A 27,764-nucleotide genomic window follows, 5' to 3' on the forward strand; every position below is an offset into this window, starting at 1 on the left:
TCCTTAGGAAAGCATATAAGTAAATGTAGAAAATTAAATGTAGGCATAATATTAAAAATAAATAAATGAATAGTGCTGGCAAAAAGTGAAATATTTGGGGTGATTCTTTTAAGTGTCAAAGTGAGCTATGACACTAACTTTAATCTTTTCAACACTTAGATTCCTGTGTGTCTTTGCAAATCAATGTAAATTAGGCTGCAGAATGCTTGTTACACTTAAAGATAGCTCATAATTTCCTAAATCACATAGATGTTTTGAAAAATTTTCTCCTAGACAATATCAATCCTACCAGTTACATTTGCAAAAATGGCAAGTATTTTGCATTGACATCAGGTTTATTGGTTTGTCAGGACTGACAGTTTAGTGTAGGTGTTACACCTGATTAAGGATGTTTTTATGCTGCGTGTTTCTGAATGCTCCTTGTATTTTTGCTGGCATCAGTTGTTGTAAATGACAAAAATAATAATCCGATTAACAAAATTTTCTGCTTGGTTCGTTGATTATTATTTAACTAAGTGAATTTTGAAATGTCTGTTGTAGTTCAGTTTCATTATTATTTTTCAAAACAAAGGCTGACCATCCTAAGTAATGAAGTTAATAACTGAAGAATGAGATAAGGGTATCCTAACTTCCTAGCACATGTCCCACATCACCATTTGCTCACAAAAAAATTCAATTTTTGAAGATTAGGTCACTGTGATAAATAACTCAGTATTACCTTTTTGCAACATGCACATAATTTCTTATCCTGCTGAACTAGATGGATCAGCTGATAGCTTTTATTTATTTTATGGTAGCACACTGGAGCTCTAGATGGGATTAAGAGCTTGTTGTCATAGTCCTGATATATACAAGAATAAAATATGGCCTTTGCCCTGGCAAGTTTACAGTCTGATGCCTTGCTTGTTCCAAAACTTAAGTTATGTGCTCAATGTTATACAGGTTAATAAATCTCTCTGACTTCAATGAAACTATCCACCTGTGTAAAGTTAGATTATGTGCAAGTCTTCGCAAGATTTGGACTTAAATAAACTAGAGAGGCTGGGTAGGAGAGAGGCTGTTCACTTAACTTTGTTTCCTGTGCTATAGAAGCCATCTATGTTAGGACCTTGCTAGCCTTCACAAGAAACCCTTGACAGAAAAAGTTCCCGCCCAGCACTGTTTGCATTTCTTGTATTTTACTTGCAGCTGGACACTAACATTAGCTGCCAGCACCTACACAGGCGGAGAACAGTTTCCTGTCTCTCTCAAAGTTTTCCTAGGAAGAGAGAAAAACTATTAAGAAAAGAGTTTTTCAATTCTGTTGCTTATAAACTAAAAATGTGTTGGGGAATGGCTGGAGAGACACATTTCTTTGATGCAATTTCCCTGTATTTGAGAAATGCTGTAAGGTCCTAGCCCAAATACCTTCAAGCTTTCACAATTGCTTCTTTCTCCTCTGCTTTCAAGATACCTTCTGGTTCAGCAAGAGAAAGATAAAACCAGGCGAAGAAGGTAGATAGTATTGTACATCAAGCACGTGATTTCACACTTGAACTATAAATATATTTAACCATCCCAAGACTGTTATAAATTCATGGTGACTCTATTTTATTATTATTTGCTGTTCAACATCTTGAAAGCAAACCCCCTATTATGAAGGTATACTATTTTGTGCATTTCTGATGCTGAGGAATAAAAAACCCCGCTCTTTTTATGAGCATTAATTATACACCAGGCAAGGAAGCAATTGCCTCTATGTTATGAAATATTAAATCAAAATGCTTCCTGTTCCCAGATGTCCCAGAGATAAATACAGCAGTATTTTGAAGCCCCACTTGGAGCTGTTTTGCCTGCAAATTTATAGTTTTGTCTCCATTTTCAGAAAACCCTGTTTTATGTGAAGTATAGCACTCTTGGTAGTTTTTAAGGAGCAAACTCCTCTGGAGTTGCCTATGTAGGCAACAACTCTTATGTAGATTGCACACAAGGGATCTGAAGTTGAAAGGCTCCTTTAAGATGACAAATGGGTTGAAAGTGTTATTGTCTTTGATTGCATGCCTTACATCATCTGTATGTAGGAATAAGAGAGCTATACTTTATCTTTAGCCATTTTATAAATATTTAAGTCCTTATAGTTGCCTAAAGATATTAAAGCATATTTTACAGTAGTTGGAATATAAATATTATATATAGCACAAGATACCAAAGTAGTTTAATGAATTCATAATTTTCTGTTCACTTTTATTGGAATGTGTTTTATGTTCCAAAACTTCCATTTAAAGAATAAGAGGCTATTCTGCTTCCTGACAAGATGTGAGCCAATGGTGAATGTTATCAAGGTTGCTTTAAATGATGATATGGGACTTCAATTAGCACGAAGAAAGGGAACATAAGTATTAGAAGGTAGTACTCCAATCTCTGTTTTAACTTTAAAGAAAGTCTTTTTGAAGAAACCATTTGTTTTCAAAGTCTTTAAGAAACTGTAAGGTGTTTTGCCTCACTGTCTCTGTATTTTTCAAAAGTTCTTAATTGCAGAAGGAGATACATATCTAGATCCAATTATACAAGGGTAAATTTTTTAAAATTTGAAGTTTAGTTTCTAAAATAAACAACCATAAAATCTTGTGACATTAAATGTATAAAAGGTCTGTGTTTCATGGCCCCTTGAACACAAAGGTGTGTTGAGGTTATAATGGTGAATCTTTCAAATTCCTATCAAATTAAAAAAAATAATAATTCTTTTTAATATTTCAGAGTTTCACTTTTTCCCAGTAGGAGTCCATGCTAGGTAATGCTAGCTAATTACCCACAACAAAAGTAGACACACAATGCTGGTAAATTACCTGACCCTTTGCATTTTAATGAGACAACAAGGATTTCATGAAGTGATGTTGTTTCAGTGGTTAATGGTGTCAGCAATGTTGTAATTGTAGGCTGAGGCACATTAGCTGCACAACCACATGTAGGAAGGGTTTCTCTCAACAGGCCCTTTGGAGAATAGAACAGGGTATTATCATTAAGCCTATGTCATTTACATGCTGCTAATCACTTACTTTATTATCTTGTGTATCCATTGTCTTTCTTTAATTGCTCTTTAAATGAAAATTAAAAATAGTTCCAATGCCCATGATACTTGTGATAGCATCTTGATTATGAAGATAACTTCAAGAAAATGGAACATATAGATAATATATTACAGGATTACAAGATAGTTTGAAAGTGATATACCATAGCAGGCAGCCTCGTGAGCATAATTCTTTCTTTGCTTCAGTACGTATTGTTTGTTTAATAAATGGCTATTTATATGCATAAAGGTGGTTGGTTTTTTTAAAGGACATACATGAATTCAGAGATCAATGTCACTGTTTTTGCTTTAGTGTGGAAGAGCTACAAAGCGTCAACATCCAGCAGATTCCACCAGTCTAATAGCTTTACAGGAGAAAGCTAGATTTTGGTTCTTTGTTCTTCCCAGTTAAATCCTACTCTGTGGTATTCATTGTAGAAGAGCAGAATCTAACACCTGCTAGTGAGTTGCAGAACTTGCACCTTTAGGGTAAAACTTACAAAATACTTGGCATTCTTTTATCAAGAGAGACCTGTTGATTTTTAAGTTTGACATGGTTACATTTGAGGCAGCCCAGACTTTCCATAATAGGCAATCTCTAAAGACTTGGTAGCCACTGGTTATCAGGAAACTTCCAAGCCTTTCAGCATCTGCAGAGTTAGATATGCAGGCTGAACTGAGGCACAGCTTTCATTTGAGAGTAAATACTGCTGTGCTCCTAATAATGTATTTTTTGCAGCTTTTCTTTTAACATCTGAACAAACCAGACCTGAAAAAGTAAATCTATGAATTTTGCAAATGGCATGGTAGAAATTTTTATTGAAGGAAGAAAGGTAAACTTTGTTCTTCACTAGTTATTGTGATTTATTTTTATTCAACACACCCCAGTGAGATTATAGTTACTGGGAATTTTCATACTGATTTGTTCGGATACATGATTAAGATTATATAAAATTTCTGTAATGTCACAGGAATACCCGATCTTTTTAAAGTAGATCCTATGAAAGTATAATTGAGATTGGACCTTTCATATTTATTTGAGGTTTCGCTGCTGGTTTAAATTTTGTATTCAACTTTAAATGCCAAATACTCTTAATACTAATACAGGAGCATGATTACTGGTTGGTAGTGAGAGGCAAAGTGTCTCTACAGTGTAACAGCATATATATTTTCTGTAAGTTCTACTTTACAGAGGTTTTGCTTAAATGCATAGGCAGGATTATAGTGTGATTGGATGTCCTCATCAGATTTCCTATTTCTGCTAAGTTCATGCCAATCTCCTTGTTCTATGACTTAGAAATGAGTCTCCAAGTGAGGGTGAAGATAGCCAGACATTTTTGAAACAACTGCTCCTCTAAAAAAAAGAAGAGAGTTTTCACTGAAATCAGGCAGTGTCATAAGGGGGCTGAGAAAATGCTGGTGGAATTGTGTCTTGTTTGTTTGAGGACGGATGGATTGGATGAATAATGCTACAGTTATAGGAGATATTCTTAAGAACAAATGTTCCATTAGTCACAAGTGTCAGCTTGCTCAAAAACAGTTTATGCTGTAAACAAAATTAAGTTCAGAAAAGGTATTTGAACCATTTTATTTAGCATATTAAGCTGTGTATTTGAGAAACTATAGCTGTTGTAATTCCTCAATACTTTGTGAATTGTTCCCATTCTAACTTTTCATGTATGAAGAAGATGTCTTCTTAGAACGGTAACTTCAAACTTTTCAGAAATAAGTTCAGCTATATTAAAAAAAAAACCCTATGAAATTGATTTATCTAATCTACCCTGGGATGAAATCAGTGTTTGACAAGCTGCTTAAAATAATGTTTTGGTGAACTCTTTCTTAGAGGACAAATATCAGAAAGATTTTTCCATATAACTCCAATTTAGCAACCTTGCTATTTCCAGTTTAATAAATGTGCCTAAGCAAACAGATGAATCTGAGATACTCTGTTATATCCTAGTTAATTTCATTGCCTGCCCCTTGCTACCAAATCTTCTTCAGAGTTCATAAGAAAGGAATTTTGCCACAAAATCTTGGAAAATGATTCCTTGAATTATGACATTCATGGGCTTTCTAAACACAGATTTGAAGTCTTATTTACAACATTTTCTTAGTCAGATATGTGGCATGTAAAGTAATGTTTCCATTCTCACCTCCTCTTGTTTATTTTTAGTGTCTAGCACCTACAGTAATTTCACTAAAAACTGGTGAAAATTGCAGGCTTTTTGTTTTTAAATTTCATTATTAGGTGTTGATGAGCCTGGTGTGAGACCTAAAATTCATGAAAGGGAAGAAATGTCCTCATCTTTTCCTTGTCAAACAATAGAGGCCACGTTGATAGCTAACAATGTGGAAAGGACCTTGAGTGTTCCCTTCCAGGTGTTCATGAGAGGGTGGACTGGGGGTTGAAGATCTCTCTGTCCTCCCTTGCTGATCAGTGAAGGGAGGCAGGGGACAGCAGTGCCTTCCTGAGTTTTTCCTCCAAGACTAGTACCCTCTTGACTCCTTTCTCCATGTGAGTCAAAGCAGGAGCTACCCTTTGACATGCAATGGGAAGTCTGTCAGGAGAAAAAGGTGGGGAAGTGCTTATGCAAAGCATCTTGTGATGCACATCTCAAAATACTGTCCCTGCAAGAGAGGGAATTGATTCTGCTTACTTGCTCAAGAAGTGCAACATTACCTTTGTGTCTCCCAGGTTTCTCAACATTAGAGAATTTGGGTTTTACTAACTCTTCAATTAAATCTTCAGTTAAGTTCTTGAGTGGCAATGTAAACTCTTGTCTGTCTGGACATATTGTCCATTTTGAGTGGGACAGCTGTAGACTGAATTAGGTAGAACAAAGAGAGTGCTTCTTAAAATTTGGAATATATCCTGAATTTTTTAATTTTATGGCAATGTGCTTTATGGTGTCAAATGTAAATAGGCCTTAAAATTTATCTGCAGATCTATATTTCAGATTAGCCCTGCCCAAAGCCACAGATTCAATCTCCTTAAACTACCTTACTAGCTACAAAAATCCACATTGCAACTTGAATATTTATTCTTAGAATCCTATCAAATAGCAAGAAATAGATAAAAGACTGTCAGAAATAGTCAAAAACCCTAGCTGAAGGGACAGCTGTTTCCACTGGTATTGGTGCTAATGAAATTCAAACAAGGAAGTAAACATTTTATTTTTTATCAAACCATTTAACTCTCCAGTAAATAGTAATGGATATGAAAGTTAATTTGTTGCTTAAGTGTTTATAGAGATTTTGCCATTTTTAAATCCAACAGTAGTATTTAGATGCATGTATGACAGTAAATAGTCAATATAATGCTGAAAACTAAAAAAAAAACCCAAAACCTGCTTGGTGGAAGTTGTCAGTATGACTGTACTGTGCACTGGATACCATGGCATATATTTTATGGTTGCCACCTGTTTTTCACTACTTAAAGAACACCACATTATATTTTATGGTTATCATTGCCTTCACCGGCTTGGTTGCTAGTGTAATAGGGTTTGGATCCCAATAAATAAAATAAATATGGAGCTCGTGTAGAGACACTTGCTGGTACTTCTTTAAATATAAGACATTTGAACTATGAGAGGCAGGCAAAACCCTTAAAGATTTTAGCAAAAAACTCTAATAAATCAATATGAGTCATTCTATCATGATAATGAGTTACTTTTCTTTCTAAGATTAATATTCACTAAGAGGGGAAAAACTGTGAGCCAAAATAGTGCAAACTTAGCAATGGGAAGTTCATCTTTTCTTAAGAGCGGGCAGTATCTCACTGGTCTTGTGTATACTTTTCCTTTTTTCTTGATACATTTGAACAAATTGTCTGTTTATTTACACTGGTGATTGTATGCTTTGGATACTCTTCCCCCTAGAATGGCCATCAGAGGCATAAGTTGCTTTCTGGCTTCTTGATTCTGGATCCTGTACTGGTTGAAGCAGAGGTTCCCAAACTTTACAGATTGGGTACTGCCAGTAGTATCACTGCTGTTCTTCAGGCAGTTGTGTCTACACAATCTTAGATATTACTAGTAGCTAATACATTGCTACTGGTACCTCATTCAAGAATATGCAATTAGAGAGCTACTTCACATTCATCCTGATTCCATAACTGTGCAATTTCTATTTAGATGCTTTATTTTTTTTTAATGTGAAAAAAGAGGAGCAGAAAGAAAAGGAAATCTTCATTATCTGTTTATTTCCAGTCAGAGTCAAGAGTAATTGCAAAAAATTAGCCAATTTTAGTATTTGGTAGACCTATTTTGAAACTGGAATAGAATGTGGCATAATATATATGTGACATATAAAACAGGGATAATATGCTGAGCTGAACAGAGTACAGGGCTGGTTTGATGTGTTAGCTGTTCATGTGAACTTCAGTATCAGAGGGCTGGCATTTCTTTTAATGGAAGTACTTTCTGGAGGTACTTGCCTTCCTATTGCTTTATTGTACTTGACAGGGATGATTTTCATGCTGACCAGTAAGACTAATAATTCTGAAGTGCAATTAATTGTGCTGATGGGATGATGTACCTGTTTTGAAAATATACTCCAAACCCTAGGATGGTCTCTCTTTATTCCTATTTCAAATTGGGCACCGTATGTTATTTGCAAGGTTCAAATTAAACTGCAGCAGCGATGTAGTAAGCTACCTTTTTGGATCAGGATGGTTTTGTTTGAAGAAGTATACAAATACTTCTTAGGCAATTATCATTCCCTACAGTGGTAACTGCACCTGGGTTCAAGTGATTTATTGTGCCTTCTATGGGAAAGTTGGTTGATGAGTTAGTGTTATGCAGACTGGCATATTTCAAAACAACTTGATACTCATTTTCACACATCTGCTAAGATGTCTTTAACAGACATGCTACTCTGAAGTTGTGTGTGTTACAGAAGGCAGTATTTGAGTGACAAAGAGCATGACTGATGGTTTTTTCCCCTATTTATGGTGTTCAGTTTGGAGTTCTGGTAAAAAATTTTGGCTTGCAGAGAACCTTTGTAGTGCTATGCTGAAAGCATAAGTGCCAGAAGAAAATCCTCTGTTAAGCCTCTCTTTAAAAAATAAATTATAAAAAGTTGTGACAGGATTTGGTGAAATCTGGCAGGATTGGACATGGGCACAATATGGTCTCTAGTCGGCAGGCTTTGCCAAGAGTTGCTTTTTTACAATATGGGGCAGGATGGGAGAGAAGCTTTTGGATATTTGCAAATAGATTAGACTGCAGGAAATGTGCAGGAGGCCTATGGAGCCCACCTGCCAGATAAATTAGAGGTGGTCTTGATCTGAATCCAACCTGTCTCAGAGCTCAGCTCTGGGAATCCAGTTCAGATTTCTTTGATAAAATGAGGCCTTAGCCTTCACTGTTAAATCCTTGATCCCCAAGACAGCCTTGAATGTGGGATTTTAGCTTTGACCCAGCCTATAGAGAACTTAATGACATTTTACCATAGGTTTCCAGCTCAGTTCCAGCTTGAGTAATTTACAAGTCTGCCAGCACTGTTTAGCCCACACAGACCATGAAGTCGACTGTAAGTAAGTCCAAGTTGATGGAAAAACAATATTGCTAGAACAGAGTGACAGATGTTGATTATCACAAAATGTCTGTTTAAGCTTTTTGTATGGATCCGTTTCCTCCCTGCATACACCTGAAATTTTTGTAGAAGTTACAAAGTAATTGTACTTAAAGACATGGAATCATCTGCTAAAGAAATTGTCGGAATACATATTGCAAAAAATGACTGCTGTGGTTATTATGTTGCTGCTCAGGGGAGCTATTCAGATGCCTCATTTATTGGAGCTTAATAGATTAAAAGTCCAAATTGAGTCTCATGATATAAACCTAATCAAATTCTAATCTGCATAATTTTCCCATAAGCAGCAATGGGAAATCTGTTTAATTTATGTTTCAATAGTTGCCAATCATGTGTTGGACAGCATTGTTACTTTTATTTATCAAAATATTTTTATTGATTGCTTGCTATGACATCTGGCTTTGCTCTCCCTTTTTCACTAAGGAAAAATTTACTTTATTTGCTATAATGTAGGATATAATGACATAATGTCGAGTCTCACCTAACATGCCGATATATCATTTTTAATGGTGAGCTTTCCATTTTATTTGTAGTTATTGAATACCTGTCTCTCTGAACTAGGTAATATAGCTTAATTTATTTGATAAGTTTTATTCAGCATATTTATCTACTTTTGCCTAAGGTCTAAATATGCAAGGTTGATTAATGATTAAACTGAAAAGAATTTGGCTTCATTTTATACTAAATTCTTTTAGCTGCAAACCTGTGCTACACTTAGATGCTACCAACTTTGTGCCCTAGAATTACCTAGTGCAGGAAACTATTAAATAGTAAATGGAGAGTAGGGACAATTAATAAATAAAGTTTGTAGTGAAAGTGGCTAAAACCCACAAGAATTATAATTTCTGATGTTATTATGAATTTAAGTGTATTCCATAATAATTGCTGAATGAACACATTACTGTTTGTTGTCTCTTTTTCCAAATATTTGTATAGTTCTAGTGGTTCCTTCTGAACAAAATAAGAAAAGAGCAAAGAAAAAAAGAGTCTGTGAGAAGTAGCCAAACTACTCTCTAGCACCTGGACAGTAATATTAGGAGTAGGTGATATATCTAGAGGTGCAATCCACCAGAAAGAATGGTCACTTGCCATCAAGAGGTAAATTTCTAGCAGAAGAACAATTCGAGAGAACTAAATTCTTTCCCAACAGGAGTAGACTTTGGAAAAGCAGGTTCCTGACAACAGAGAAAAGGGGGGGAAGTAGATGGAAAACCAAAGATGACATTACAATTACAAAACAAAACAAGATTTTAACAAATACAAAGCACATGGTGTACTGGAAAGAGTTAAAATATTCTCTGACCAGTTTGTAAAAACATAGCATAAAATTATTGTGAACACATCCCAAGCAATAGGGTGAGTGTGAAGTAGTTTGGAAGCTGTTGTCCTCTGCATTCTAGAATTCCTTTGTATTGTACTGTGTGTTGTCCCAGGTGTTTTCAATTAGAGAATTAGCCAACCATTCCCTCGTTTCTGGAGATGGTTTAGAAAATAGATGCTTAAAGACAGCTACAAGATGGCACTATCAGGCAATAAACTCTTGACGGCCTGTCCCTTCTTGTTGCACAATGGAGAACCTGCAGAGTGTCTCAGTTTAATATTTAATTTCCCTTCTTGATAGCCTACAAGCCCCAAGCAATTATCCTGGTTCGCTTGGCTGTAACCATTATGACTGTCTTCATGACTCTTATAGGTTTCTGTGATTTACTCTTTTCTGTGGATACAGTGCTTTGAAAAATAAGAGATTATTTTCCTAAGTTTTCCACTTTTGGAATTGTTTACTTATACACTAAAGACTGAAGAAGCAGTCACTGTTGTACTCCTGGAGTTTCATGTTCCCAAGACCAATGTGTATAAAACAAGATGGCTGCATTGCATAACAGGAGTTCTAGTTCCACCTTGGCTTTATTGGCTGAAAAAAACCCCATATAGGATATGTCAGGCCAAAGAAATCAGTAACCAAGGCAATAACTTGCTTAGAGCTCTACAAAATTGCTATAGCACTGAAAAAATTAAAGATGAAGACTCAAAAAAAGGAAATTTAATTTTGTTTTCCCTTTACCAAATATAAAAATAAATTCAGTAAAATTGTGCTTGATTCCACTGAGAGTGAGAAGTTCTTGTCAGACTAATACTGGCCAGCAATATTTACTGTCCAGAGATATAAAGTTTCCATTCTAGCAGACATGAGGCAAGTGGTATGGCTATTAATTACGTATTGTCTCACTTAAGTGAGCAAAAGAGCAGGGAGAGAAGCAAAGCATTAGTAAAGAAAGCCCATTTGTTTTGGTAGCTTTAGATTGAGTAAGCCTGTGGTGAACCTTGGCAGACCTATGGTTTGGGTAATTACCGCATGAGGTTTTGTGAAGAAAAAAACCCCAACCCCCCCCCAAAACAAACAAACAACAACAACAAAACACCCAACAAAAACCCACCACAAAAAAGCGCTCCAAAACCCAGGCAGTTTCAGATAGACTTCATCTTGATTTTTTGCGTGTGTTCAATAGCGAAACTTAAACTGGGAAAAGACTTGTATAAATACCTGTGAATAAAACCACCTAAGTTATATATGATTCCGCACTATGCTTAAAATATAATGCTATTTCTAACATATTATGCTGTTCACAATTGGAAATGGAAACAATGTAGTACCATTCAATGCTAGACCTCGAGATGATGAAACTCCAACCCTTCTCTTGATCTTTCTTTTTACAGCTTAATCCTGCTTTGCTAGAGCAGCATGAAAACCAGTAGACCTATAAATCCTTTTCAGCACGTGGGACCACTAACCCACCCAGGAATGGTTCTCACACTTTGGGGACAGGCAACTAACATTGATCCCGCTGCCCTGTGCTTTCATTAGAGCTTTGATTTGGACATTTTCAGACATTTTGATTTGGACATTTTCTAAACAGACATTTAGAGAAGAGCACTTTCTTGGGAGGAGGATGGCATCTTGTTCTCTGTAACAGTGTCTCTCAGCGTTCAGTGCTCCAGGGGTTGTTCCAGTCCCAAAGCATTGGAGGGTAGTTACAATTGAGAAAGCTACCCTTCTTCACCCTCTACTCTCTGTAGATTTAGCCTGGCCTATGTTTGAGCCCAGAGCATCTCTGAAAGATGCTGCAGTCTCTGAGAGAGCTGGGAGCTTACACAGTCACATCTGCTCTCCCACGTTCCTCTCCTTTTCCAGAGCTTTAGAGATAATCTCCAAGAGATTATTAGATCTTCAGGCACAAATTACAGTAAAAGTCAGAACTGAAACTAGAATTTAGGATTTTCAGGTTCTGAGGCCAAACTACAACTCAGACCACATGGGACGTTGAAGCTAGAATTGTTTCTAAATTGAATGGCTGTAACAGATTCCCATGAATGTCAGCAGCTCTTTAGCTGCATGACTGCTGCTGAATTTACCAGGTATACCCAAGTGGCTGTACTTTGGAGAATAACAGGTATAGTCTATCATTCAATTGAATTCACTGGAATATTGATGGACATTGCCAGCAAACAGTAGCAAAGGGATATAGCTGTGAGATCCTTTTGTAAGAGAATTATTTCTTTTTGTCTGGCTCTGCTTAATGAAAGTTCTTGTCCCATATTCCTGCATGGTAACTTCTCGAGGGTGTGTTTGGCAGTTCATCGCCTGTGTGTTATTCATATATGCTCAAAATATGATTGTTGTTTTATGCTTCTTAGATGAACCAGAGCTAGTTAATGGTATATATGCTTTAAAAATTATATTTTTGAGGACTTTAATGCATACATTACCCAGTGAATCCCATGACACCTTTCCCTAGAATAGCATTATTTAAAAGGCACTATCAATTTACATGGCACTTTAATGACAAAGCCACAACCTTTAGGTCTGCCAAGTGCATTTTTGGTTTAGGAAACTGCATTCTGCCTGCATAGAGTTCCAGTTTAATAAATCATACATATTTGAAAGGGAAGGGAGGCGAAGAGGAAAGGGGCGGGGGGAAAGGGGAAGAGGATCATAAAGGATCTATTATGATCCTTTAGAATGGAAGCTATTTTATAAATGTAACATAAAATTCTCATTTGAGAGTATGCCCATCTGGGTCTCAGTGAAGTCAGTGGAACAGAAGCAGTGCACGTCCAAGAACCAAATTTGTTTCTAGATTAAAACCCCAGTAAAACTTTACTGGCCCCTCAGCAGATTAAAAGGAGGTATTTACTGCCATGTAGAGCAAACCTTCCTGCATTTCGTGGGACGTTACTCAGTCAAGTGAACTGCACAGGAACAAAACCCAGTGGTTTGTGGCCAGCACAATCAGCAGATCACGTGGCCATCAGGCCAGTTGCTCCAAACAACACATAAGCGGGGCAAACTGTAATTATTGCTGATGTTTTCAGTGGGCAGAAGTCACTGTTAGGCCATGCCAGCATTCCTTAATTTTGAACTTCATCACAGTGCCACTATGGCTCCCAGAATACCTGCGTGTTACTGGTGAGCCACTGTTAGTGCCGCTCTGAGAGCACCATGGATCAGCCTGGCTCAGGAGGCACAGCTTTCACAGAAGCCCAGTACTGCTCATCACTTGGTAGGTGGTGTTTTGTAGGAGAGGAGAAGGGCTCATCATAGCCAACTGGCCATGCTGAGCTCTGAGCTGGGCAGCACCTGGATCCCCAGTAACTCTTGGGAAAAAGAGCTTCCCTCCTCGTGGGGAGGAAGTTTCCCCGAGGTTCTCCTTCCACAAAGATGAGAACACCTTAAAGAGGTAGGATCTTGCCTCTACTGCAGTTGTTTGGCTGTTTCACCTTCTTTTGTGAGCAGTACTATCCCAGAGGGAGCTCGGAAATATTTCTTTGCACAGAATCAAGACGTTGAACCAGCTTTTTTCTGCAGAGAACTGCAGGAGGCTCAAACTCCTGCAGAGCAGGTAGCTGAGTTAAGGCACAGGAGTCCCTGCCTCTCAAAGAGGGAGCCTGCTGCCGGGAGGGAAGCAGTGACTCCTGACTGCCAGTCCTCACTGATTTTGAGCATGTCAAGAGCCCAGAGCCTGTGTTCCTCTCAGAGGCATGACATATTTAATCCACTGTTTGGCAGCATCTTGTTTCAGAGAGGGACAAGGGCTTGGTACCTCCTGTTGAAGTCCAAGCCATTTCTTGAGTTTGATGTTGTGGTGGTGATCACTATAGCCAATGGTGGTGGGTTAACCCTGGCTGGCAACTAAGCCCCTACCCAGTCTCTTGCTCACGTCCCCCCAGTGGGATGGGGGAGAGAAGCAGAAGGGCAAAAGTGAGCAAAAAACCTCATGGGTTGAGGTAAAGACAGTTCAATAAGTGAAGAGAAAAGAAAAACCAAACCGAAACACAAAAAACCTGAAACCCAAGTGATGCAAAGGCACTCACTTACCCAGTACAGCAATTTAGTATTGGAGGCAGTGGCTGCAGGAATGGATGTGATTGTCACTGTATTTCCTTACACAGGGACTGTGCTTAGGCTTGCACAGGCCATGTGAATTTTACTGTAGAGGTTGATCCTGTTAAGCAATTGTAGCCACAGCTCCCTCAGTTGTTTGTTGAACGAGGAGACACTGTGGTTATAAGAAGATCACAACTATCAGCCCTGTTTTACGATTTTGATGAGTGTTAATGGAACAAGATTTGGGGACTGAAGGAGAAAATGGAATATGAAAGGGAAAATGAAAAGAGACTGTGAGGAAAGCATGTCATTTCTAAATGAATGCTCTGTGCAGAGGAACTGAATCTTTTCACAGCTGAAAATGGATCTTAAATCTGATGCCTTAGCTTGTTTCAGCTTCTGTAATGAAATAGAGTTTTCCTAATACCCTGTGACCTGAATTTCTCCCTGCTTTATGGGTGCTATTCCTTGACGTACAAACCTGTATTTTCTCAAGTCAGCATTTGATGATGGATGTCAAAATACAGGTCATGTATTATGCATATAGCATTACCGATTTAAGGTGTTTACTTGTCAAGTTGAAGAAATTCAGAAATGTCACATTCACTGAATCTGCACAGCTGTCACTTGTAGTTTTTCATGCCTTTAAATGAAAGTTCTGATGAAGCAGGTTAGTTTTCCTGCACTTTTTTTTTTCTCTCTTCTGGAGGAAAAAAATAGAGAGCCTATGTATAGAATTTATGTTATGACTTGGGAGCAGAAAGGTGGCCTGAAGGTGCATGATGCCTTGTGACTCCAAACATAGGCACACAAAATCCCCAAGTACTCCAATTTTCTTTTTCCTGAAAATACTCCAAGATTTTTATATTTTTAAAAAGTGGATTTGTAGAAGTGTCTGAATTAACCATGGACAAGGAAATTAAATTAAAATAGCAGATATTTCTCACATCTTCCAAGACCATAGGATGAAAAATATTAGGGCATGAGTCTATTTTTCATTCAAGGAGAAAACAAAATCCCTTTAACATGCTTCCTGCATTTCAGACTGAATGCACTATGAGTGCAGTGTGCAATTACAGAGCTCCTGACAGTCTGTGTCTAACAGAAATGCCACATTTACTTCAATCTTCCAACACCATCCTAGGAAGACAAATATTTGAAGGGTTAGAGAGAGGTGGCTACAAATAGCCTTCGATGGAGAGTGTGCGTGTGCGTGCCTCTGTGCGTGTGCACATTGTAGAAGAGGGAGGGCAAGAAGGACTTACACATTTAGACATAGTTATGCCAACTTTCTTCAATTTGCTTTTAGCTAGTAGGGAAATACCAATGTGCTCTTACCAACTGAAGAGCCTGATTCACTAAAAGGTGGTTTAGGGAGTGCATCCTGAGATGGGGAGAGAAAACCCTTCAGGAAAAAGAGAGAAGCAGGGCCTCTAGGGATGCTCCCAGCAGTACAGCCCCTACGGTGCATGGGAACAAGATTAGTTTTCTGTGCTCTCAGATAAGTGAGTGTAAAATGTCTTGCTGTTGCCATTTTGACTCGTGATTCTGCAGGGACCCGACTGGGCCGGCCACTTTAACTGCTCAAGGAGTCTACAGCTACTTGAGCTTTTTTCAATGTACTGTGACAAAAGCCATGTCATGCCTTTCCTGTAGCATAACAGAATGCAAAACTTAAGCACCAGAGCCTGCTGCAGAAGGAGGGGTCACACTAATACCCACCTGTCCTCAGATAGCATGCCTTCCCTTTGGAGTCCCACTTCAATTTTCCTGCTGTTGTGAGAGTGTCAGGGTTACCTCTAACTCATGAGGTGGTGCCTCCAGGAACTTCGTTAGACTCTGTGAGTCTGAGAAATCCTAGGCTCTGCCGTGCAGACGTAAGTGTTCAAACAGCCAATACGCCTACTGGTCACAGCGCCAGACACAAGAAAGCATCTGCAGCCGATACCAGTTGGGAATGCAACTCACTGTCACTATGCCAGTCTTACTGAATGCATTTCAGCACGACAAGTAGTATTAAATGACCGACTGTTATCATTGCCAACATTTCCGATTGTCTCTAAGAAATCTGCTTTCTAAAGATTTTCTATGCACTGGTAATATTAAATAGAGTTGCTTTGCTGTCTTAGGTTTGCCTATGGTGACATTTTTGTCTTGCAAGGCTGTTGAAGATATCACATCCACTTCTTTCCTCCTAAGGAATTTCTTCACAGACTTTTTACTCCCTTTTTACTTATCCTATCCTTACAATCCTCATGTTGTATCTAGCTTTCATGTGGTAGTCAGAAGAAAATTCATACTGATACCTTCTGGAGGGCTAAGTCTCTCTTCTCAGTGATTTGAGTTATATTACCTATATATTCTATATGTGATATAGACAAAACATAGGGAGAAATGAATTGAATACCAAATAAAAATTTACATCCCATTAAATCAAGAAGTCCAGATCTAGTGGTCCTTATAGTTTGTTTTGTTTAGGTACAGTTTAAGAGTGATGGTAATTATCACTGGAAAAGAACCATAAATCCCTCAGACAATATAAAACCAGTACCACATGTTAACAACACTACAGTTTAGTTTAGAGATTTCCTGGTTTGTAAATTAGTCCCCAAACTGAAGAAAGTTAAAGTAGATAATATCATATATCATATCATATCATGTCATCTTCTTCTGAATTCAGTAGCAGATGAATGTGTCAATGAATTTAATGCAGTGAAACAGTTTCCACACTGCAAGAAGGTAATGAAGTTATGTCCTGAATTAATTTTGCTGTGATTAATTTAGAATTGATATATGGAGAATTCAAAACTAGTTCAGACCAGTAATGACAGAGGATCAAAAGTGTCCCTGGATGTCAGGTGTGAAGTAAAAGAAGTCAGGTGTAATATGGCAAAAAAATGAATGTTTTCTCAAAAATGTGTGTTTTAAAGTGAGCTTGGCTCAATCCTATCCCTAGCAGACAAATATTTGCTTAAAAATGCTGCCTTGATATTGATCTACAGGAAATCCTGAAGTCAAACTCTGGCTTCATCATCACTTCTGCAATAATGATGTTAAATGAATATTCCCATGCTTTCTGCAGCTTTAATGGACAAGGGAGATGGAATGCATTAGTCTCAACTGTGAATTTCCAGTCCAGTTGTTGCATGGGCTTTTGTATAACTGCCTATTTTTCAGTACTTACAATCAAACTCCTAAAGGCTTTGCCTGGGTATTTTTTTTTTATTATTTTATTTTTTTTTAAAAAAAAAGAAAGATTAAAAAATGCTCAGTGTCAAGAGCTCGATTTCAAACTGCGTAGAGAATCAGGCTGAAAACACAAACTTTTTTAGAGGTGAACCTTGCTGCTTTCCAGATCTTTTTTTCTCTGAGTGCCTGCCAATATGTTTTCTCTCCCACCTTTGTTTCCTTTACATCCCCAAAGGTATAAAACTCTTTCTAGTTTCTTTTCAAGCATTCCTCCTACATACCGTTTGAAAACCTGTGTCTTTTTCCTTCCATCCTATCTTTTTTCTGTTAGAATGGGCCCTTCCATCCCAGCATTCCTGTAATTGTATTCCTCATAAAAATGCATATTATGAATGGTACACCTGAAAAGAAAAAAAAAAGAAAATTGTGTGGGTTGTATTGCTCCTGGCCTGGAAAAGTTAGAAAATTTTAAATTCTGCATGTTGATCAAACCTAAAACTGCTAATGGAAGCAATTTGTTCCTCATGGTTGTACTACTGTTTACAAACAATACTATTTAAAATGCTGATTGAGGTTTAAGGAAAGGTGTTTGTTTCAGAATTATTTGAGATACTAATAGGACAAAATTAAACCTCTCTAACACTGAAGTCTTTGGTTTTTTATTTCTATTTAAGTAAGCATTACTCTTTCCCTTTTGCATGTTTTAATGCAAAGGCTACCTGGGATAACAAAATAAATTTCAATTTCTCCATTACCTCCCAAATATCTTACAGTAGAAATCACCTACATATTTGTGCAGGATTATGCTTTTAAGAAATAATTGTTGAAAATTAAGTCAATTTTTTAAAAAAATGCCAATTTTTTTTACCATACTTTTCTGGAAAAAAAGAAAGGGATAGGGAATTCCCTGTTGGTGGGGATTTTTTAGTATAATTTGTCCTGTGTAAACTTTCTCTTTTTTTTCTTTTTTTTCTTTTTTCTTTTTTTTTTTTTCTCTTTTAGGCTTTACACCCCCTGGGATGGATAGGTCATCTCCAGACAACAGTCCAGTCCATGGCCTGTTACGTCAACCCTCCATTACAACAGGAGCCAACATCCCTATTATAACAGAGCTAGGTAAGGAAAACTAACATTTAACCTTTCAAGTACATTCCCCTATCTTTTTCCAACTTCCCTTGTTATGCAGTCTCAGGAAAATTACCTATACTGTATCTTTACACTGCTGTGTTTTCTCTTCTGATAACTGTTTTGAATTACTCTTTCTAAAGAAAGATTAGTAACAGTTGTTTCACTTTATTTGAATAACTGAAATCTATTTCTCTCTTTCCTTTGCATTTTCACTATTTTCTTAAACACTCTATCAGACAAGATGCTTTTTACATAGTGTAACAAATAAGCAGGGGTCTTTGGGCTAAGGTTAGAAAAGAAAAAACCCACAGTAAGTATGAGCAGACATTTCCTGTACATTTAATCAATAGTAAGAGGCCATTTGTTTATTTCTTCATGGTCCAGAACTTTTTAATCATGTGTAACCAAACTCTGTATAATAGTATGAGACATTTTACTCCTGAGAATATGATGATGGTAGGTAACCAGGCTCTGATTTCCACTCTAGCTGTGGGTATTTATGTTGTCAAATGGTGTGATGTGAAGTGCAGAAGCTGTTCTGTTTTTTTCATGGCAAATACAAACTTGATTTGTGGTCCTTTGTCCTCTTATTTTCTTTTTCAGTTTTATTTTTTAGAGCCTTACCTGTCTTTTTCCCTTACTTTATTCTCTTTCTGTACTTTCTTTTCCCCTTAAATACTTTACTTATTAGCTAAGCCTGGCAAACTTCTGCCTTTGGTTTCAATCAGTCAGGAAAAAAACAGTGGAACCCACATTCTAATGATAACTGAACTGGGTAAGAAGTGCCTTTTTCCTTCACATCACTGTCTTATTTTCTGTTGTTGTTCTTACTGTCATCAGCTTTTCCTTTATTTATCTGGCTGTATCAGAGGGGCTACCCTCATGGCACTGCTTTGAATGTGTTTTATTTGTGGTTCTAGTTGAAATTGACTGTCTTGTTCTGGCCTTTCTTAATGATTTTTTTTTTCACGCAGCATCAGTAAACCTTTGATCACACTCGCCTGACCTGCCGGCTGTTTTCATAGCACCTTCTCACCAATTCATTTTCTTTGGCCTGGGTCCCCACCTCCTGGGCCCTCCCTCCCCCCCACCAATTTGTCTCTCCTTTTCTCTCTCTCTTTCTCTTTCTTTTTTTGTTTTTGGTGGTTTTTTTCAGCCTATTGTCAATTTGGTGGACATGCCTTAGCACTTCTCACAGGAAGTCCAAGAAGAAATAAAAGATACCAGAAAAAAACCCCAAACAGCATCATACTTTCCCTTGAGCTATTTGTTTGTTTATTTGGGGGAGCAGGCCTTTTCTCAGAAGCTCAGGTTTTGAAGCTGTAAAAAAGCAGCCACGCTTCTGCATTGCTCCCTCTCAATAAAGAGAACTCCCACCAGCTTTTCCGAGCAGTGTTTGATGAGTATTTCCTATCGTGCAGCACCACACATTCGAGCCTACCTCACCTAGCCTGGAGACCTTTCGCAGAAATCCTAGCCTGCTAACTTGCATCAGGAAGATAAAGATATTGAGGATAAAACCACACTTGCAGAATTAATGTTAGAATTTGTAGTACCTTGGAAACTGATACCACGCACAGCTAGCAAGCTGGTGCCCAAGTCAGGTATTAGTCTACCAGATGTAGGTGGAAAAAGAATGCTACTGTCAATAGTGCCTACTCTCAACTAGCAAATTAAGCTAAGGTGCAAGCTCTTCAAAAAGTACATTTTGAAATTATATGTCAGGCTCTCAAATACTATTTTGCTCGAGAATCTGGAGAATAAATTGATAGCCATTGTACAAAGAAAGGAGTATCGTAGATATTGGTGTTTGCTAGAATGAAATTCTTCTGACTCCCAGGGCAGAACACTTCTCTATTTACAATGCTGAGGTGTTCTGTTTTCATGGTTACATCAGGGGTTGGAAAGGCAGGAATTTTAAATCCTACTTCAGCTCAGTTCCTGACTGAATGATCACGGCCAAGCAGCGGCTCAACAGGGCTCTAAATGGAGAATAACACTTCTCATCTCTTTTAGACAGCTATTGTGAGGCTTTATCTATAGTCATTCATGTTTGGTAAGCTAAGCATGGCAAGCACAGTAGTATATACAGGTTGGAAAAGGAGTGGATGGAAAATGAAACTATATACGAAGGAAGATCAGAATAGCAGGCGGAAGAATTTCTGGCCTAGGAAGTCCGGAGTCGAAACCTGATCAAGTTAATAGCAGCTCTCCTGTTGTTTTCAAAGCTCAGGAGATGTGTTCACATGGGGAATAGGGACATAGTCAATGTGTGCAGTTTCAAATGCTGAAAAAGTTTTTGGTTTCCCTTCCTTGCATGAGAACTGAAATTAATTTGTCATTTAGTAAGGTAAAGGGTATTTCGATGGCATAGCTAAGCAGTCTGTGCTTTCAAGCCTGAGGAGGACTAATAGGGAAATGTAGTATTTCATGAAATACGATCCACTTGATGCTCTGATCTCAAGGAAACAACTATTTTTAGTGGAGTGAGTTGGAGGCAGAGCGCTTAACTGTGACAATGAAATGCCAGAGAAAGTCTAAATGACAAATACTACTTTATTTGGGCTTTTTCTTTATACAGCCTGATGTAGATTCTTTTTCACAGTGGCTAATATAGAATTTGTGTCTAAGGAAGTGAAGTTATGGAGACAAATATTCAAACAAAAGAGAATGCTGCAAGAGAATAGCTGGAGTATTGCTCGTTCATTCAGATAGATGCATGTTAAAGGGATAGTTTATCCTCTTTAGAGCCATAAGTGCATTAACACCACTCCAGTAAGAATCACAGCAGCCCACCTAACAGATGCCGGTGGGCTGTATCAGTGTTTTATGGAGAGCCTTTATTTTACAATGGGGTTCTGACTTGGTATCTTCTGATAACATTTCACTGTACATGCATACAGCCTTAGCCACTGTTCCCGACCAATACCAAGGTTGTCTCAATATATAGAAGAGTATCACGTATCTCATTTTGAGTGCAGGCAGCTGATGCCACAAAGCCACTTTTACAGCAAAGTCATAGTCACCTCTCAAAAGCAAGAGAGTCACCTCTTACAAGCAAGATAATGACCAACAGATTTTTAAATGCACATTTTCACATCCATCTTGATTTCATTTTCAGTGACGTCAAAGACACAAGTCTGTGTTTCCAGACATATGCCGTTTCTTTTTCTTTCTGACTGTGTAATGTGTAAGGTCACATGCTGGTGACCCAGAGGCACCTGATGATTTTATTATTATTTATTTATTATTTTCAGTAAATGATTCAAATGTTCAGTTCTTGGACCAAGATGATGATGATGATCCAGACACAGAATTGTATCTCACGCAGCCCTTTGCATGTGGAACCGCATTTGCTGTCAGTGTGCTGGACTCTCTCATGAGCGCAGTAAGCAAACAAAACCTTTTTCATTCCCTTCCATCAGACTTATTGTGAAAGAGTATGAAAGCGTAATCCCTTTTCCACAGGTAGTCAGGAGGAGACACTTTTCTCTTAGATGTCAAGAGAATTTCAGAGCCTAAACTAGGTTATTTTTTAGCTGGACACAGAGACCTTAAAACAACTGAGATATCTAGTTACTACCATGAGTCCACAATTTTAAAAGCAAAGACTCTCATGTCAGGCTTTAAGGACAATATTTTCCAAAAAATGTTCAGTCTCCCTCCTGAAACCCAGACCCAAATTCAGTGTGTCAGCCCCTATGTTCACTGTTCATGTCAGACAGCATCCACCATGTTTTAAGCTCTTAATTTCCTGTAGCCATGAACAATGCTCTGAGTATGAACAGAAAGCCATTGTGCACATCATGTGAATGCTACTTGTGTGAAGAGAGGTCATAATCTCTTTTTCACATGAGTTGTCTTGTGAATTGAAACATAAGCGTACACCAGAAACTACAGATGGTGGCCTTTGGTTATGTCTACGTTAGGGTTTTCGGTTTGCAGCCATAGTACAGTTTTGAAGCAAATGCCTTAGTCATACTCCTTTTCATCCTCCCTTGCTTCATATTGGCCAGGTTTTCAGACCAGTCTCACCCTGTTTGAGCTGCACTTCTTTCAGAGGGACCTTAAGCTCTGCTAGATGTAGCAAGAACATAGCCTTTTTAAAATCTGAGCACAGGCTTTCTGATCTCCTCATGGAATAAAGTTCCATAGTGCTGGGAATCATCTGCTGTAAACCCCACATGATATTAGAAATGAGCAAACGGGTTTCCTTAAAGGAGCCAAGTCTGACCTTCACCTAAATTCAGAATGAAGCTTTTTGCTTTTAAGAAAAATTCACAGTGATCTTTATTATTTAATATTTTATTTGTATTTCTTATTTATGTATCTGTAGTTCATATTTTTATTCCCTGCTATATTCCTCATATTTTCCATACACAGATGAATAATATCAGTCTACACTGTTAAAATTTTATTCTAATGCAGCCTAAGAGTTTGCAATAAACTCAGAAAATACTTTTTTTGAAAGTTATTGGCCATATTTTGCAGATGTGACCAATTCAGAAAGCCTAAGCAAGCACACTTAAACTCTGTACCTTCTCTAATTCAAATATCTATGTATAATATATTTAACATTTTCACATTATAAATGGGAATAATTTAACACGAAGGTTCCAAATTATTATCTACTGTTTATCTACTCACATTGTTATCTAAATCAATGCCCCCGAATGAACTGTTCAGTAGGGCACTTCCAGAATCTTGGAAAAAGTATTCCTCTGATTGCCACTGACATCACCACAAAAAGAGAGCAAAAAGTTGTGGACACCATTGCTTTCTTGTGCAAAGGTGTATCATGTAAATAATAGTGAGGCAATAAGACATATGTGGAACATGACTGCTCAGAAATTTTTACTGGGAACTCATCATATAATCCTCACAGTATTTTTAGTTATTGCTAGCTTTTATTAACTTCTAGTTTTTGACACGTTGCCCCTCCATTTCCGCAATTCCTTTCTTCAACAGAGTCTTTTTTTCAAACATTTTCACATCTAAGTGGTCATATTATACGTCAGGGACAGTGCAGCCTGAAGCCAGAGAAGTAAATGTGATAACAAGTGTAGAAAATTCTAACTTCTTAGAAAAAAAACTAATCAAGAAGACAAGCCAAGGATTCAGTCAGTTAGAATTGTTCACCATTCTGTCTTTTCTTTGACCACTTTGCTGATTGGTGGCAGCGTTATTTTCTCTTTTATTCCTCAAAGGCCTAGTAAAGAGTTGGAAAAGTACAATTCTTCCTGACTCTTCAGAAAGTGTTAAGATGTGTGAGATGTTTTCGCTTTACTATCCCTATTCTCATGGGAAGGGTGTATTCTCCTTTCACTTCTTCTCCAAGGAAAAGTGTGTTCTTCACACAAACTAATCTACTTGCACTCTATTATCTCTTTCTTTTTTTTTTTTTTTCCTAGAGTACACTTGTTTTTAGGGACCAGCTTCTACTTATTCTGCCTAACTTCAAGCCAGTACCAGCAAACTGAACGCAAAATCCTAAATAAATTGTGAGATTGGCAGTCATGCTTTCATCCTATTAATTGCACAGGAATTCTGTAAGAAGGAAATACTACACACTGTACTGGCCTGTGCCAGCTCATTTTGAGAATAGGGTATAGTTCGTTATTCAATCTGCTTAGTGATTTGGGATTTTTTGTTGCTTAATTTTTATAGAAAAATTCCAACTTATGATCTCTGTTGATATCTCTGGCGTGCAAATTCCTTATATGGTCTACAATACAAACGTACTAATGCATGAACTGCTCCATTAAGAATGAATCTCGTCTCACAGTGGTGGAGTTTTGTAGTAAAACAAGTGTAAGAAAGATTAGAAAGTAGAAGAATATCCACGCGTACAGTATTCTTTCTGATCTGCAGGTAATTTGAAACATACCTATAGATGTATGTATATAGAAAAAGAGGTACAAAATATATTTAAAATAATTTGCTAAAGTATTCAGTTATTGAATAATAATAATGATACTAACAATTCAACAGTATTAGTCAGTGTTAAATTAATATTTTCTTTCATGTAATTTTATTAATATAGAAGTAGTGGAGTAAACCCTACTCGTGAATCACAAATTAGAAAATGCGCTGTCACTTTCTGATTCAAATCTGAATGCTGAAGATCATTACGTTCTGCTAGTTTAGCATTATTTCCTTTAAGATGACAGTATTAGATATTTTAAATTTGAAGTTGTCTGTTATTTTCTATTTCAAAGATAAAAGGCTTAATGAAGTTTACTTTTCAAAATGCTAGCTACAGGCTAGCTACACAGTTTGTCCTCTGCAGCAAAGGCAATATATTCCACAAGCCTATGATTCACAGTGTGGTAGTTCGAAGATCATTGCTCAGAAGACAATAACGAGCTCAAAAACTGCATTGTCTTTTTGATGAGTTGGTAACAGTGGTCTCTCCAGGCTTTGGTTAAAGTGCATTATTGTACTCTGTGTGAACACTGTAGACATGGTTCATGTTTTAAGTGTGGCAGTGGCTATTGTTAAATCACACCAGCTAATCATTATTATGTCTTTGAAGAGACATCTACTGCCATCAGAGACGTGAATGATATATTAATATTTGTTTTGTCATAACATATGCAAACCCAGGGAAAGAATATATGTAGTCTGTCAGTCTCAAGGTGGCGCTGCTCCTGAAAAGCAAAGCACATTCTCATCACCAAATTGAATGTGGCTAAAAGCCATGGGATTGGAAGCATCTTTTAGATAATGTGGATGTTGTGTAAAAAGATTATCTTGAGCTATAAAATTACATGACATAGGATAGCTTAAGGGAAGCAAATTTTTGAGGAGGAGTACATTTTCCTTTTCTGGGCCTTGTTGAGATAGTTTTTCCAGAAAATCCTGTGCATGCAAGAAAATCAGTTTTATCGACATGCAGGTTTGAGCAGCTGGCTTGAGAGCCAATGCTTCTCTGTTACTCCTTTTGGTGCTGAAGCTATGAGAACCAGAGAAGTTCTGGCAGGTTGGCATCCCTCCCATACATACTGCTGACAAGAGACTTGATGTACTGTCAGAGTGCTGCCATTAGAAGCAAAGATCTCCAGAACCAGATTATACCATTTAACATTCGATATCCTCGATTTCCTTGTACTAGAACTTTAGGTCTTGGTTTTTGTTCTGTAAAACTACATTCTACATTTTCTTCATATAAACAAAAGCACAGAATGGAAGACAATAGTTAAAACAGTTAAAAATAACTTTTCAGTATATCCCTTACTCAAGAGTTCTCCATCAGGGATCCTCACAGTCTTATTTATACAGAAAAGTAACTGTTCTAATCTATGATATGGGCATTTTGAAACAGAAGACTGGGTTTTGTGCAAATCTGTTCAGGGGAATAGCAAGCAGCATCTTGTGACCTAAAGCACCCCAAACTTCTTTAAAGTTTGGACAATATTTTGAGAATCAATAGATTTTCAAGGGGTGAAATGCTGTTACTTATTTTCTGCTGTTGATTCTGTCTCAAAGGCCCTTTTGTTATTGGTCTAAATTACTGATGTTAGCTTAGATTTGGATATATATTATTTATTCAACAGAATTCCTCCAACTGAAAAAGAAAAGCAAGTTAAAGTATTTATTTGAAAGCAATGTTAAAAACTGCATGCAGTGGAGGAGTAGTCTTCTTAAAAGAAATCCATAAAAAACCACTAGCAAACACAAAAAAATGGCAGATATGACTTGGAAAATGACAATTTTAGAGTAATTATAAATGAAAGGCAAAGTGCTATTAAAGTTAAAGCAATGTTATTAAAAGATGTGCTAATTTTCAGTTAAATTTTCTGTAAAAGACCAATTAGTTTAAAAGGCTTGACAGCATTAACTGCAAAACATAAGCACTCTGGTAATTATACTTTAAAAAATGATTGAACAAGTGGGAAAGCATCCCCAAAATTTTTGAAAGAGCTGCACTACAATTCCGGAGCATAGGCTAGGTGGCACTGCTAGCTCAGATATCTGTGTCAGAATTTCCTTGCTATTTACCCAGTTTCAGTGTCTATGATGCATTTCCTTTTTTTCTGTGTTTAGACTACACCTATTTCACATTCTCATTCCGGATGCTAATTATAGCGATGTCATACAGATGTCCAGTGTGGGGTTCAGTTAATGGCAGTAGCAAACAAGTATTTCTCCAGTTATGATTTTACAGTCAACAAAAGGGATTCACTACCATTACTGGAAAGTGTCTTGTTACTTTAAGCACAGCAGCACCTTTCCAAAGACGTTCTGTAGATCAGTTTCTTATAAGTACTGGCAGTTCCAGGCCATGTACCCTCCCACAGAGCAAGTAGAAGATCATTCTCAAATTAATTTCGGTGTATTATTATTCCAAAGGAAATGGATATCCACTAGTTCAGCTTTTCAGTGTCCCCAGTTCCAAACTGGCAAGAGGTAATGAGAGGAGACTGATTTCTGTGACAATTGAAAGCATGGACAGACAGGTTTTTCCTGAGGAGTGTTAAATATGTTAGTATAGGAGGAAGCAAGCCTATTTAGCAGAAGGTGACAAGTTACAGCTTCCTATTCACCCATCCTGTCTTGCTTATGGTTGGGCATTTTCTGATCAGTTGCAATGCCAGAGCAGTCCGCCCTGAAAGTTGGAATCTTTTTACTCATTGATGGCAAAAAAACCCCAAACCCATCATTTGGCTGCATTCATCCATCTGATTAAATGGTGACATCCACATCAGTCATGGTGTGAAACCCAAATTAAGCCATTGTTCTAAGATAAATGTTGCCTCCTTTGCTAATAAATGTCTTAGCTTTGCCTTAGCATTTGTCTAGCAGTGGGAGGCCTTTCTCCAGTGACAGCATTCTGTTCCATCAACAATAGACTTGATTCTTTTCTCATTTGCATCAGTTTCATAGTAGTGTATGGCTCCCAGAGTTACTGCTGGCTGGCACACGACATAAGCCAGAATTGGGCCCATTATGTTGTAATTGCACTGGGGTTTGGGGGTGGGGGTGTATTTTATTTTATTTTATTTTTATTTTATTTTATTTGTATTAATGAATTTGTGACAGATGCCTGACTTGATACGTTATTTTACTACTGCTTTCATTTCTCAGTTTAATATGAGATCTGTAGTAAAATGAGCAATATGGCCACAGTATAATTTCTTAGTAGATCATGCTCTAGTGAGCTACAACTGAATTTACGATAAGGGGTAGTTGTGCACTTGCACAGTACAAAATTCAGATGAGCTAAGTGTATATGTGTTTAAATCTTGGGTTATGGTTATAGTTGCTATAATTTGAATTACAGAATAAAGAGAGAGAGGAAGAGTTGGAAACCAGTGAAGGCTGGCCTAATGATACCTCCTAAAGAGTAATAAAATTATTAGTACAATTTTAGACTTTTGCATGTTTTACCAATCACTGCAAGTCAGCAGTCTATAAACCCAG

The 27,764-nt window shown here is 37.4% G+C and overlaps 1 protein-coding gene across 24 annotated transcripts in view; it reads left to right on the forward strand.

Moving 5' to 3' along the window:
* KCNMA1 (potassium calcium-activated channel subfamily M alpha 1) overlaps positions 1-27,764 on the forward strand; it is a 531,710-nt gene that overhangs the window by 489,013 nt on the left and 14,933 nt on the right. For all 24 annotated transcript variants that reach the window (XM_049810032.1, XM_049810031.1, XM_049810033.1 and 21 more), the window contains 2 exons: positions 18,216-18,329; positions 21,599-21,729. In XM_049810032.1, the coding sequence (XP_049665989.1) occupies positions 18,216-18,329; positions 21,599-21,729 (245 nt within the window). The remainder of the gene's footprint in view (positions 1-18,215; positions 18,330-21,598; positions 21,730-27,764) is intronic.

This window comes from Accipiter gentilis, chromosome 9, assembly GCF_929443795.1.
Source record: "Accipiter gentilis chromosome 9, bAccGen1.1, whole genome shotgun sequence".
Classification (NCBI taxonomy): domain Eukaryota; kingdom Metazoa; phylum Chordata; class Aves; order Accipitriformes; family Accipitridae; genus Astur; species Astur gentilis.